A 13,982-nucleotide genomic window follows, 5' to 3' on the forward strand; every position below is an offset into this window, starting at 1 on the left:
CTAGCCCCTCCCTATACACTCCTCAAAAAACAGCCCCATGCTAACTAACATTTCTTTGCCCCTGGCCTCTCTAATCCCCAAAAGGAGGGAGAACCTTCCTTTTGCCTCACCTTCATGAACCTGCCTCTTCTCCCCTCACACAGCCTAGCCAGTCTGCCCCTTCCCCACCCTTCCCGTCTCCTGACTTGCTCTCTCCCTTTGCCCTTCCTGCCCTCCCTCTTTCCCCTTCTGTCTCCCCTACCACCAAGCTCTCTTCTCTCTCCCAGCAGCTCTCTTGCTCTCTTCCCTTTCTCTCTCCCACTCTCCTGGGAACTGCAGTGCTGAGAGGTTCTGTTTCTCACAGAAAAGGGCCAAATGGGAACAGGGATATGAAGGGAAAATGGAAAAAAAAAAAAGCAGCATCTGCTAAGACAGCAGGAGCGGAGGGGGCCAAGGGGGGGGAGAAGAGAGAGGGGGGAGGAGACACTGGGAATGATGTGGGAACTCGGATAGGGGAGGAGGTATGGGGATCCTGAGGGCTGTGGAGATGAGGGGGAGGGAGAGAGGAAAGGATGGAGGAATCCAAGAGGCAATGGGGGCGTAATGATGAGGTTAGGGCAGGTGGGAGCACAGGGGAATTGAAGAATGAGAGACCAAGGGGAAGACGTGATGTGGTGGGATGGGACAAAAACTGTGTAGAAGTGAGGTGGATGAGGGGGAGATAGGGCGATGGAGGGGAAATGGGTCAATCACAGAAAGATGGAGCAGTGAGGGAGAAAATGGGCCAGTGATGGGGGCAGTGCAGGGGAATGTGGAGAAGTGGAGGTGCAGCAGGGCCATCCAAGGCCATTACTTACACGTGTGTAGAGAGAGCTCGTCCTCTGTACAGGCTGAATGCGCTGCCGTACAGGTCACTGGCCACCGAAAGGCTATCCTCTGACCCCCAGCTTGTGCCCACCAGATTAGCACGAGACGCCCGCACCAGCGGCTCCACCCCCAGGTGCCGCGGCCCGGCCCCGGCCCCGGCTGCCTGTGCTTGCCTTGGGCTGCCTGGGAGCCGGCGGGAACTACCGCCACCACCGCTGCCGCCCGCCTCCTGCTCCAACACCGTCTGCCCGCTGCCCCACCAGCTCGCCTGCTCCTCAGAGGTTCCCGTCACGGAGGTCGGAGGGGTGTCAAGGGAGGAACCCACCAGGGTGTTGGAACCCCCTAGGAAGAGGAAAAGTCATGAGCTCGGAGGTTAAGAGGGTACAAGGCACTTTTCCTGGAAGCATTCCCCCTGGCCCAGGCTTCCGAGGAACCAACCTGTGGGAGTGCTGAAGGCCCCATCATCTTGTAGTTCCAGGCGCTGTGTCTCTTGAGCATCACTGATATCATCTTCACCAGTCTCCGAGTCTAGGGAAGAAGGGACCTTCATGGACAAAGCCCCTCTCTGCCTCCCACAAGTACCACCTCCTCTGCTTCTCCTGGAACTCTTCCCTTTTCTTGATCTCGACCCCAACACAGTTCCATTGCCACATCAGCCAGGCCCCCCTAGCTCCCTGCTCCTGCTCCATTCCCAAAGTTCCCCCCATCACCCTCTGGGCCCCTAGTTCCTCCTCACTCCTACTACCACCACCCCCTCCCCCCATACATACCATACCTCCCTTTGACAGCACTCCCAACCACCTAAAGGAGCCCAGGGCTGATCCCACTACACCTCTGCCTGCTATTCTCCAGGTCCCTTTCTACAGCGCCAACACTGTCCCAGGTCTTAAGGGACTCAGATTCAGAGGTAGAAAGGAACTTCATCCCAAGGAAAAATGGCAGTCACTGTCACACCTTACTCTCAGGGAAAGCCACCAACTTACAGGGCTAGCCCCATCCTCCACCCCAGACCAGCAAATGGGGTTGGGGCCAGGCCATGAGGCCAGGAACCCTCAGGAAGGACCGAGGAGCAGAAGGGCAGGGCAGGGATCCGTTTCCTACCGTAACTTTGCTTTCTGCAGGAGCGGAAAACTTCGCTTCCATAGGAGCAGCAGGAGAGAGACATCGACAGACTGTTATCAGAGCGTCTGTGGGGCAGGGCATGATGGGGCAGATGGGGTAGAGGGGGGAAATTGGGCTGCCCAGTTCCCAGAGATGTTCTGCAGGGACTGAGTGGGGGAACCTGGGAGCAGAATCTCACACTGCTGACAACTAGTTTCTCCTCTCTCTGGATTTATCTAAATGTTCCTATTATACATGGAATAATAAGGTCCCGGTATATAAGGTTTTTTCCTTCCCATCAGCCCCTTCCTCCTCAATTATACTCTATCCTTGGCCTATAACATATAGACACACTCCAGTCCTCACACGTGTGTGCTGGAACAACTAGGTACACACACACACACACACATACACACACACACACACACACACTTATTGCCATACCAAACACAACATTGCCTAAAATAAGCACATCCAAATCACTATTCTGAGGCCCTCTGAATCCATGGAAGCACCATTATTTTATATCTGGAATATTTATTCCTCAAATCTCTCTCTCTCTCTCTCTCTCTCTCTCTCTCTCTCTCTCTCTCTCTCTCTCTCACACACACACACACACACACACACACACACACACACACACACACACACACACACACACACAATCAATCTTCCCCTTAAAAAGTCCAATGGTTAGATTGAAAGTCAAAACTCCTGGCTTTTGTTCCAAATTCCCCCAATCCTGTTGAATTCTGAGCCCGTTCTCCTGTCTTTGCCTCAGTTTCTCCATCTTTACAAAGGGAAAGTAAACCCCATTTAGGGTTTACCAAAGGGAGGGTGTCTACCTTTCCACATCTACAACCATGAGTGGGACAAGGAGCCAAACAGAAGTCCCAGAGGTGAGGACCAGAAAATGTGGACCCTCTCTGGCGTTGACTCTAGTCCTCCCTGACTTCTGTCCCTCTCTTGGCTGTATACATTCAAGTTGAAGGATTATGTCAAATGCCAAGGGGATACTAAAAGTAATAAGGCATCATCATGAGTCTGACCCCTTGTCTAGGAGTCTGGAGAGAATCTAGCCAAGTGAGCCTGGGAAGGGTACCATTGGGAAAGGGGCATAAAGTAGGGACAGCCACAGTCGCACGCACCATGGGTGAATCGACCAAAGGCCCGCCGTGAGTGGCCAGTTTTCTGAAAAAGAAAAATCAAATTGAGTTGTTATGAGAGACCTGTGTCATGGAGTGGGGAGCACAAGGAGGCAAGGGCAATATATAATACCAAGAGCATTTAGGGGAAAAGATTCCCTGCTGGAAACCCAATGACCAATCTTTTTCCAGAAAAATATTCATTGGGTTTTCTGGGATCCCTATACCCACAACCCTGCTACCTAAGCATCTGGCCCTCTTTGACTAAACCTGTATACATGTTTATACCAGCTTGGTGAGCTGTCCAGGTTTTGGAACAACAAAGAACCTTAGGCCCAGAAATGTGGAGAACCTCAACACAAGGTGGTAAGACAAGGGGAGACAAGGAGACCTTGGAGGACTCTGACATCCAGAGATGTGGGAGGACATGGAGCATATGAAGAAGGGAATGGGGGAAAGAAGGGAGGATTGAGGAAAGAAAAACAAAGGGAGGGAGAAGAGCATGGGGAATGGGAGGTTCTATATAAGAAGAGGTATAGGATCATGGGGAGGCACAGGGCCGTAGAGTTAGGGGGCTGAGGAGAGGGCCTGGACACTGGAACGTGGGAAGGTAGGGAGTGGAAGGGAAATATGAGTCAGGGACATGGGTGGGGACATCAGACATGGTAAGGTATGGAAGTCTCAGAAATAGAGTGTGAGTGCAGGAGAGGATGCAGGGTCACCAGGGGCAAGGAGGATGTTAATATGAAGACGAGTTCCTCCTGGGCAGCTAGGGAGAGCGAAGTCAGCATTTAGAAATCCGGTAAAACAGAAGATCGCAAAGGTGGATGGAATCACCCCACAGGAAGGGAGTAGGCAGAATGGAGGCACGGGGCAGCAGTGAAAAGGATCAGACCAGGGAAGAGAAAAGAGAGAGGGGGAAGGCTGCTGACAGCTGTGGACAGAAAGGCAAAAGGTGCTAGACACCCTGGGGTACCGGGATGTGGTCCTGGAGAAGGGAGTGGGGGATGGGCCTAGCTAGCGCAGCGCGGGGAGGGGGCATCGGGGCCCCGCGGGGAGCCAGCCTGCAGGCTGGACCAGGGACCAGGGTAGAAGGGGTGCCCAGGCGAGGCCGCGGCGCCCTGGGAAGGGCCCAGGCCGATGCCCACCTAGCGCTCCCTGGGGCCCCCGCCTCCGCCCCGCCTCTCGGCGCCCCGGCCCTCGGCCCCCCTACCCCACCCACGCGCGGCCGGGAGAACCCTTACCTGGAACCGCTTCTTCACCCACAGCTTCTTCATGGCAGGGGGGGAGGGCCGGGCCGGGCGGCCGGAGCCAGGAGGGACTAGGCGGGGGCGGGGGCGGAGTCAGAGGAGGAGCCGGGGGCGACCGCGGGAGCCGAGCACGAACGGGAGCCGCCTCTGCAGCCAGTCTGGGAGCCCCCGGAGCCTCCCGGGACGGGAATCGCGAACGGAATCCGGAGCGGAATCCGGAGCGGAGAGAGCAGGCGGACGGGCGGCAGGTGCGGGTGCGGCGCCCGGAACCTATTCCTGTTCCTCCCCCTGCTCCTGGGACCTCAGCCCCGGACCCTACTCCACCCCTTCACCCTCTCCCCCGCTCCCCATCTCACCTGCCTTTCTTCTCTTCCCGGGGCGGCCCTAGCTCGGGTCCCACCCCACCCCCCCATAGCCACCACAGATCTCTGCGCAACCCTCCTTCCCCCCCCCCCCACAAATCCCAGACCAAAGGGAAAGGCTTACTTGCTCCTTTGGAGCAGATAGGGAAACTGAGGCACAGGAAAAGCAAGGTATTGGCTCAGAGTCATCAGGATGTAGCCCAGGAGGCTCCATGTGGCCTGAAGCTCACCCCTTAGTCCCAAGCCTAGGCGCTGCTGTGCACAGCTGGGGCCCCCAGCTCACCTGACCTTTATACCCTGCAGTCCAAGCAAGTCCTACAAAAAGGAAGCATCCCCCTGCCCGTCTCAGGGTCTGAGCAGCGAGGAGCTGGGGCCCACATGGAATGCAGTCCTTGCACTCTCTAGTGCCAGGCTTGGAGGAAAACTCTCTAAACCCCCAAATGCTGCGGTCATGTGGGTTATCAAGTTTATTATCACCTCGGCTCCCGCCAGCCTGGGGCAGTACGTCTGGCCTGGGGCGCTGCACCTCTAGGTCATAGTGCAGTATCCATCCTCCTAGAACGTCCCAGCAGAAAAAGGAGTTAAACCAAACATATCTAGAAGTCTCTGAACTGTCCTCCAAGCCTGGGTGTAGCCTGGACTTCAGGGGCCAAGCAGTGAGGTGAGAATAAAAGCTAACCCAGAAACTGCCGGAGGTGTTTGAGTGAACAGCAGAGAAGATGCTCCATCTCACACTAAGGGCTCTTGTAAGGATGGTCATCTCTGGCCATTCAGCCTAGAGCATGTCCCCTAACACACACACACACACACACACACACACACACACACACACACACATCCCACTGAACTAAAATCACACAACTACAGGCCATATATGGTACATACACTGGCTATGCTAAAATAACAATACAAATATATATTCTACGTACTTCACAGAGCACACACACACACACACACACACACACACACACACACACAGAGTCTGAACCAGTGCAGCTATAAAAATAAGAAGTGTGATTTAGAACACAGGGAGACCAATTTCACAAGATATCCTTGGAAACCTCATCGTTTTCTACGTGCATGTGCCTACAATTTTCACAGACATTCAGAAGTGGATGTTGCCCAGAAAAGTGAACCAGAGCATGGGTTCATAGAATCATAAACTTAGGAAGAAAAAGAACTTTGGAGGAGGATTTTTTTTTCAAATCCAACCCCCTTATTCACCAGATGGGGAAACCAAGGCTCAGCAAGGTTGAATGACTTGCCCGATGTCACAGCTAATAAAGCTATTAATGAGCAGCAGGATGAAAATTTGGACTTGGGTTATCTGGTTCCAAACCCAGTATATTGTCTATACCCCAGGTCCAAAAAGGGTACAACTGCCCATACCAGTACCTACTAAAGACACATGAAAGCAAAAGCGTTGGTCACACCCATCTTGGTCCACACACCCTCCCACAGAGAGGGGAGTTGAGTGGGGGAGAGAGGTAACCTGAGCCCCTGTACCCCAGGAGAATCCTAGGGGCTGGCACATTCCATGTCAAAAATAGCTATTGGGCAGCAGGTGTGAGTGGCAGGACAGCTGGGCCCCACAGAGCTCCAGAGCTGCCTCACCCCATGAGGCTGTGCTCCTACTTAGAAGCTGCCCCTTACTTCAGCCTTCTTTCCCCTCGTAGCTCTAGTTTGTACCATGCTCTCAAGTTGGGACCTACTCCAAACAGGTCTTACTGACACAGCTGTCTTCCCTAATGATAGTTCTTTACCAAGCAGAACTCTGGTAGCTATTCCCATTTCACTCCCAGCCTACCAATTTGGACATTCATTGAGTTCCTCTGAACCCCAGATCCCAGAGAACTACAATAATGTATTCTCCTAGGGTCCATCTCCCATCCTTATCTTCCCTTCACTTGCCTCCTTTCTTTCCCTCAAAAGATTCCCTCCCTTCTTTTCCCCTCTCCTTTTCTCTCATTTCTACTCCATTAGATCCCAGACTCTTCTTTCAGTATCTCTCCTTCATATTCTCTTCAGCCCTAAGATCTTCATATGAGTTTGGAATACTTTATTTTTATACATCTTTACATCATCAAGCCCTTTTCCCACCCAAGACCTATTCCTGAAGAAAACTGAAAGAATATGTAACTGTGCAAGGAAATCTGGAACTGGCCTCTCTTCCTTCCCTTTAGAATTCTTTCTGGCCTATTGTATTCCAATATGTCCAAAACTTGTCCCTAGCCTATTCCCATTCTAAGCACAGAGAGGAAGGCACTCTTTGAATGGGCACTGTTGGCTCTCCTGCCTGGCAATCCTCCCTGGCCTGGTTTTCCCTGTGAGCTAACTTAGGGACTTTTCTGTTCCTGTCTCCTTAGGTTCTGAAGCAGCTCCCATCTCTTCCAGGGCTCCTCACAACTCCGTCTCTGCCCTCCTCCTCTTCTCACCTCTGCCTAGCACCTGGTACGCTGATGGGCACCAAGGCATTGAATGAATGAGCCAATGAATGAATATTTACCCGCCAGTATCCCGCCCTGGGCAATGTCTTCCTTTTAGCTGCATGCCCTAAATGGTAACAAGTGAAGAATTCTCCATTTAGAGCCTGTGTTTCCCCATCTATTCTCATTTCTGTCTATCACTTCACCATGTCTTTATCTTTATTGCTCCCTCATCTTAGCCTATCACCTCTTCATCGCTTGATCTCTTACCTCTTCCTTCTATTGTCCTCTCTTATAGGGCTTTCTGCCTCTCAAATTTCTAATCCTAGATTTCTCTCTAAACCTCAAAACTAAGAAATAAATCTAACCAATTCCCACCCCCACCCCGCCCCATCCCTTTCCACTCCTGTCTCTTCTTGTCTGTTCAGTTCCCAAATTTGGGAAATGTCATTCTGATTTTAAGCTCCGAGAGCTTAGGAATGGGCTCCAAGATATTTGCTTTACTCAACCCAGCATGATAGTGTCCTGCTTTTTAAATTTAATTTAATGAACTATTTAATAAAATGATAAAAATATTTTACAAATAATAAATTAATTAATAATATTTTGAAAAAGAAACGAATTCTACCTGGCTCTGGAGGTTGGAGACTCTAAGACTCTAGATTTCCACAAAGGATAAAATTTTTCCCACAGTCCTTTTCCCTAGCTCCTCTTGCCTCACTACAAAGCTTTTACATGTTTTCCTTATTTTTATTGTCTTAACCCTAATATTCTCCCAGTTTCTCTGAATTGCATTCCCGTTCCATTTCCCTTGAAACACACACACACACACACACACACACACACACACACACACACACCTTTCACAGACTGTCTCTCTAAGTAAACTCATTTATTGGGATGCCAGACACCTTAGCTGTCTAGCATTCTGAGCCAGATAAGTGTTCTGGCCAGAATACTGCCTCCTTTCTTAAGCCAGGAATAAGGATTTGGACACTGAATTCCCTCCAATTCCCTGAAGTTCTGCTGTTTATACCAACCTAGAATGTTTTTCATGCATGAGACTGAGAAATGCCAGTGTAGCAGGACCACAAGTCTAACTGTTCTTTCAAAAGCACTGGTAAAGCAGAGCCACTGTTAGCCAATGGAGCACAGACTCATTGGTTCCAGGTTGGTGCTAAAAATGCCCTGAGGCTCCTCTACATACATACAATCAGACCAATGCAATCCTGTTTCAGCCTATACCATGTGGTAACTTAACGCATCCCCTTTTTTTTTCAATCCATGGTTCCATCAGCTTTAGAGCTGGAAGGGGCTTTAGAGGCAATCTCAACAAATTTAAATAAGAAATTTAGGTGGCCAACTCCTCCATTTTACTGGTAGGGAAACTGAGTCTGAGAATAGGGAAGTGATATGTCACAAACAGGAAATGATAATGATGGGATCCAGCCTCCTGTTTTATTGATGATGAAACAGAAACTCACATAAATTGAAAGGACCAAGTTTACATAGGCAAGTTACTGAGCCATGGAGGTATTGGAACCCCAGGCTTCTGATTCCAAAAGTAATGTTCTTTCAAGTATATTAAATCAAGTCTACCCTGACAAGACTGAAAGTTGCCTTTTAATGACTTCTTTTCTTAGAATGTTAGAGCTGGAAGCATCTTAGAAGTCATGTAGCCCAGTCACTTCATTTTGCAAAGAAACTGAGGCTCAGAAAGACACTATAGAATCTGTGTGCTTTTCCAGGTCACTAACTATGACTTGAAAGTGACCTTCCAAAGTTAGACATTGTTTAGGTTAAAAGAAAAAACTTCCTAAATCAATCTGTCAATCAAGTATTCATTGAGGGCTGCACCAGACTTCTCCTTTGAGGGTGCCCTTGATGTACATTTTCATCTGACTTTACCATGATGCACAGCCCTCCTTCCTCCCCCTCCTCCAGCCCCCTCCAAGTCCCTGGTCACAAAGGCAAAGTGATTCTTTGAACATCTAACTGTATAGAAATCCATCCAACCTCTGCCTGCATCCTCACAAAGCTCCTTTCCCTCAAGGCTTCTCAAGCTCTGTGTCCTTGAGGACTAGCCCCAATTAAAAATGGTCCTCTCTGCTGTCTTTTCAAGTATGTACAGCTACTTGCTAACCTTAATTACAGTGGGGAAGTGACACGGATATATGTGTGTTTGTGGGGGAAGGGAGAGTCATGAAAAGTAAGTAGGTAGCCTTTCCACCTTATCCCACCATGCCCATCACTCTACTCTGAAGATCCAGACAAGTCCCACCCAGATGGGCTATACTTGTGCTGATCATAAGAAAGACTTAAACTTGTCTCCAAACACTTTGAGCACCTTTCCCCAAAATCCATTCCTCAGTCCCCTCCCTAATCCCAGAACTGCTTTCCCTCATATTACTTTTCCCTATGATTCCATTCCTCAGTCCCCTCCCTAATCCCAGAACTGCTTTCCCTCATATTACTTTTCCCTATGATTCCATTCCTCAGTCCCCTCCCTAATCCCAGAACTGCTTTCCCTCATATTACTTTTCCCTATAATTCCATTCCTCAGTCCCCTCCCTAGTTCCAGAGTTGCTTTCCCCCATGTTACTTTTCCCTATAATTCCATTCCTCAGTCCCCTCCTTAGTTCCAGAATTACTTTCCCCCATGTTACTTTTCCCTATAATTCCATTCCTCAGTCCCCTCCCTAGTTCCAGAGTTGCTTTCCCCCATGTTACTTTTCCCTATAATTCCATTCCTCAGTCCCCTCCTTAGTTCCAGAATTACTTTCCCCCATGTTACTTTTCCCTATAATTCCATTCCTCAGTCCCCTCCCTAGTTCCAGAGTTGCTTTCCCCCATGTTACTTTTCCCTATAATTCCATTCCTCAGTCCCCTCCTTAGTTCCAGAATTACTTTCCCCCATGTTACTTTTCCCTATAATTCCATTCCTCAGTCCCTTCCCTAGTTCCAGAATTGCTTTCCCCCATGTTACTTTTCCCTATAATTCCATTCCTCAGTCCCCTCCCTAGTTCCAGAGTTGCTTTCCCCCATGTTACTTTTCCCTATAATTCCATTCCTCAGTCCCCTCCTTAGTTCCAGAATTACTTTCCCCCATGTTACTTTTCCCTATAATTCCATTCCTCAGTCCCCTCCCTAGTTCCAGAGTTGCTTTCCCCCATGTTACTTTTCTCTATAATTCCATTCCTCAATCCCCTCCCTAATCCCAAAGTTGCTTTCTCCCATGATACTTTTCCCTTTAATTCCAGTTCTTATATTTTCTCTTCCTCTTCCCTCCATGATCCATCTCCTTCTATTTCTTTCCATTGGAAAGAAGGAAGAAACTGAGTATTTATTAAATACCATATTAGTATATTAAAGTATATACTGTATAATATTATATTTAATAAAATTAACATTATACTATGTTAAACACCTGCTATATGATTTCATTCGATTTTCACCACCTAGAAGGTAGGTGCAATAATTACCCCCATTTTATAATTGGGGAAACTCAAGCAGATAAAGAGGTTAAATGATGTGATCCTTGCCCTGTATCACACACTTCCAGACTCTGGGCCAGTGCTCTAGCCTCTGTGCCATCTTAGAAATCACCTAACACAACAGTCTCTTTACATTCAAGCAACCTGAAGCCAACAGAATTTAAATGACTTGACTAAGGTCATACAAGAAACATTCAGACTCAGATTCTCAGCTTGCAAAAGCAGTGTGCAGTTTCTCATACCACATCCTGAGGCCAAAAACTGCTTAGCTTTTGTTTTTGTAGGTCTCCTCCTCCACTCCACGGCAGCACGAAGATTTGCACATATTAAGTAGGTGTTTGTTGAATTGAAATTCTAAGAACCTATTTTCTTTTTTCCCAGCTAATTGAAGAGGAAATAAATGAGACCAGTACTCCATTTCCTATAAGCCCTTTCCCATACTCTCTTTAACTATTATTTCCTTTCCCTCTATATTCCCCTTCCCTCATTTAATATTTTTTTCTCCATATTTCCTTCTTCCAGCATTTCCCCCATAGAATCCCCCTCCCCTAATATTCCCTTAAATGCGCCATTTCCCTCCTCTACTATCTCCCCCACATTCTATGTACCCCAATATTCTTTTTCCTTCCCATAATACTCCTCTGTTTCTTGTTCTCTTTTTAGTTATGAGCTTAATTTTTAATATTCTATGATCCTGGTACTTAGCTTCCACCCCATAATTTCTGAGGGCTCTGGCTAAGGAAATTACAAATCCATCTGATGGCCCAAAGCTCAGAAGCACCTTATTATACTCTCTCCCTTTTCTACTCTCCCTACATCACCATCAGGCACACACCCCCTCAGCCCTCCCAGTCTTTGCTTTATGGTGAGAGGCTGAGGATTGATAGTCCCCAGACCTTCACTCATCCCTGCACACACACACACACACACACACACACACACACACACACACACAGGAAGATGAGGAGCACTCTCCATCCCCAACCCAAACACCTTTTCAGTCCAATCTAGAGGAACTGGGCATCCTAGGATATAGATCTGTTGAAGGAATATAGGCAGAGAGTTGGGTACCAACCAGCAGAGTCTGATCCTGCAGCACCTGTCTCTGTCCCAGTCTGACTCAGTGCCACCCACCCCAGGATGACCTTCCTAGCCACTGTCATCCTCCTGTCCGCTTTGTTTCCTCTGCTCGTGCTTCTCCCTACCCAGCCCCCATCACACCCCTAATCATGTCCCTCAGGAAGCCCATCACTACCCAGCCAGGGGTCTACCTCTTCCGAAAAATTCCTTTTCAACACTTCCTGCTCAGGTGTGCCCTCCTGAGTCCTCCAGGACCCTAAAGTGACACCAGAAAGACTTAAGGAAATCAGACTCTTCCACTATCCCAAAGTACCTGGCAATCGCAGACAATTTGTCTCTCTCTGTCTCTGCCTCTGCCTGTCTCTGTCTCTATGTCTCTCTCTCTGTCTGTCTCTCTGGTCTGAGCTATAATCATTGTGAGAAACTCGGGATGCAGGACAAAGGAAGCTCAGAACCACCCTGTCTATACAGAACAGGAGCCTCCCCACATCACCATCAGGTACACACCCCTTAGCCCTTCCATCATTGCTCCCTGGGGATAGGCTGAGGATTGATAGTCCCCAAGCCCCACAGGATATTCTGTTCCCAGACCTTCACTCATCCTGGTGCACACACACACACACACACACTCACACACACTAGTCTGTGACCCCTTCTGAGCACCCTAACACCCCTTCCTCACACTCCCTGACTTGCCCTTTACTCCAGGCATCAGACCAGGGACTCTAGCTGACTGGTCTCTCATACTATCTCACAGAAGCCCCCCTCTCCCATTCTTTCTGGTCTTATTCCTACTTTGCCTCCTTCCTCCAGTTCCGCCATTCTTTTGTAACTCTCTCTCCAAATGCCCACAGAAACTTCAAATCTAACATTAACCAAATTTGAACACTTACCCAAATGCCTTTTCCTGACTTGAATCCAATCAGCTTCCCTTCACCTCCCCATCCCACTACTTGGCTGCAGGGTTCAGGCCACATGAATATCCATAAATTGTGAGACATTGAACAACTGTCCCTCCACCCTAACACTTGCCCTCTTTGTGCACATACACTTTCCAGTTTAAAAATAAATAAAAAGCTGAAGAAGGGCTCAATGAGACTCTTCTGATGGGATTCTTGTACTAAGACAGGGTCTTCCTCAGGCATCTGCCTGAGGCCCCAAAAGAGGCAACTAAGTTTATGTTCTTGCCTTTAAAATTATTTCTGGCTCCTTGGACATTGAACACAAGATGTCAATTAGAAATGAAACTATCTTTGATCCCCTCAAAATCCACTCAAAGATTCAGAGAGAGGAACATAAGCTCCTAGAAGCTAGAGCTAGCAAGGGATCTGATTCCAGCTCCTTCATTTAACAAATAAAGAAACTGAGACCCAAAATGTGACTTGGCCAAGATTATGCAGCCAGTCAATACTGAGACTGGTGAGACTGGACTAAAATCCAAATTTTCCTGTTACCCCGAACCAACTTTTCTCATTAGCCCTCTGACTCTACATAAGGAAAGACCTCTCTTTTCATCTACATTCTGCATGCTATCCTTCCCTGTCAAACACCTGGCCCAAGTAGGAAAGAAGGGGGGGGGGCGGGGAGAAGGTAACAGAGGCTGTGGGAGGGGTTGCCTTTTTCAGAGGCCCCCAGGCCCTCATCTCTGGTTCGGCAGCCTTCCTTTCCTCCTGCGTCACCCTGCCCGCTATTCACCCATCTCTTCCTGCTCCCTGGCTGCCTCCCCCCATCCGTGCCATTACCTTCCACCTCCAGCACAGTCAGCACCCCGGTAGAAGAGGTTTTTCCCTGCTCATTCTTGGCGGTACAGGTGTATGCTCCTGCATCCTGGGCCCTGCAGCCACGGAGCCAGAGGCAGCTGGGGTCCGGAGATGGGTCAGGAAGGGGATCCCCATCTCGGAACCAGCTGAGGACAGGCTGGGGCGTCCCACTCACCACCACCTGCAGCCTCACATCCCGGCCAGAGAAAACGGCTGTGTTCTTCAGCTGCCGAAGGAAGACTGGGGCCCCTGTTGTTGTTCCCCGAGCCCCGGTTCCAGCCCCAGTCCTAGCTCCAGCCCCAGTCCCCACCTTTGCCCTCTTTGGGGGCACACCTGGGCTAGGGGGTGCCCTTGGGCTGACAGGTTCTCCCCGGGTCCCCCGGGCTTTCTGCATGGCTGCTGCAGAGGGGGTGAGGGCTGGGAGACCCTGGAGCCCACAGGAGCACCTAGCTGGAGTAGAACCCTGAAGGAGGAGTCCCCCGTGGGCCTGAGCAGCCCTGTCTTCTGCCGGCCTGTGC

The 13,982-nt window shown here is 49.4% G+C and overlaps 1 protein-coding gene across 1 annotated transcript in view; it reads right to left on the minus strand.

Annotated features, from left to right (window-relative positions):
- SPEG (striated muscle enriched protein kinase) overlaps window positions 1–13,982 on the minus strand; it is an 85,539-nt gene extending 71,557 nt beyond the window's left edge. Inside the window, 3 exon segments of the mRNA XM_051983491.1 lie at window positions 837–1,188; window positions 1,285–1,374; window positions 13,447–13,982. Of these exon segments, the coding sequence (XP_051839451.1) occupies window positions 837–1,188; window positions 1,285–1,374; window positions 13,447–13,858 (854 nt within the window). The 5' untranslated portion in view covers window positions 13,859–13,982.

Source organism: Antechinus flavipes, chromosome 3, assembly GCF_016432865.1.
Source record: "Antechinus flavipes isolate AdamAnt ecotype Samford, QLD, Australia chromosome 3, AdamAnt_v2, whole genome shotgun sequence".
Lineage (NCBI taxonomy): Eukaryota > Metazoa > Chordata > Mammalia > Dasyuromorphia > Dasyuridae > Antechinus > Antechinus flavipes.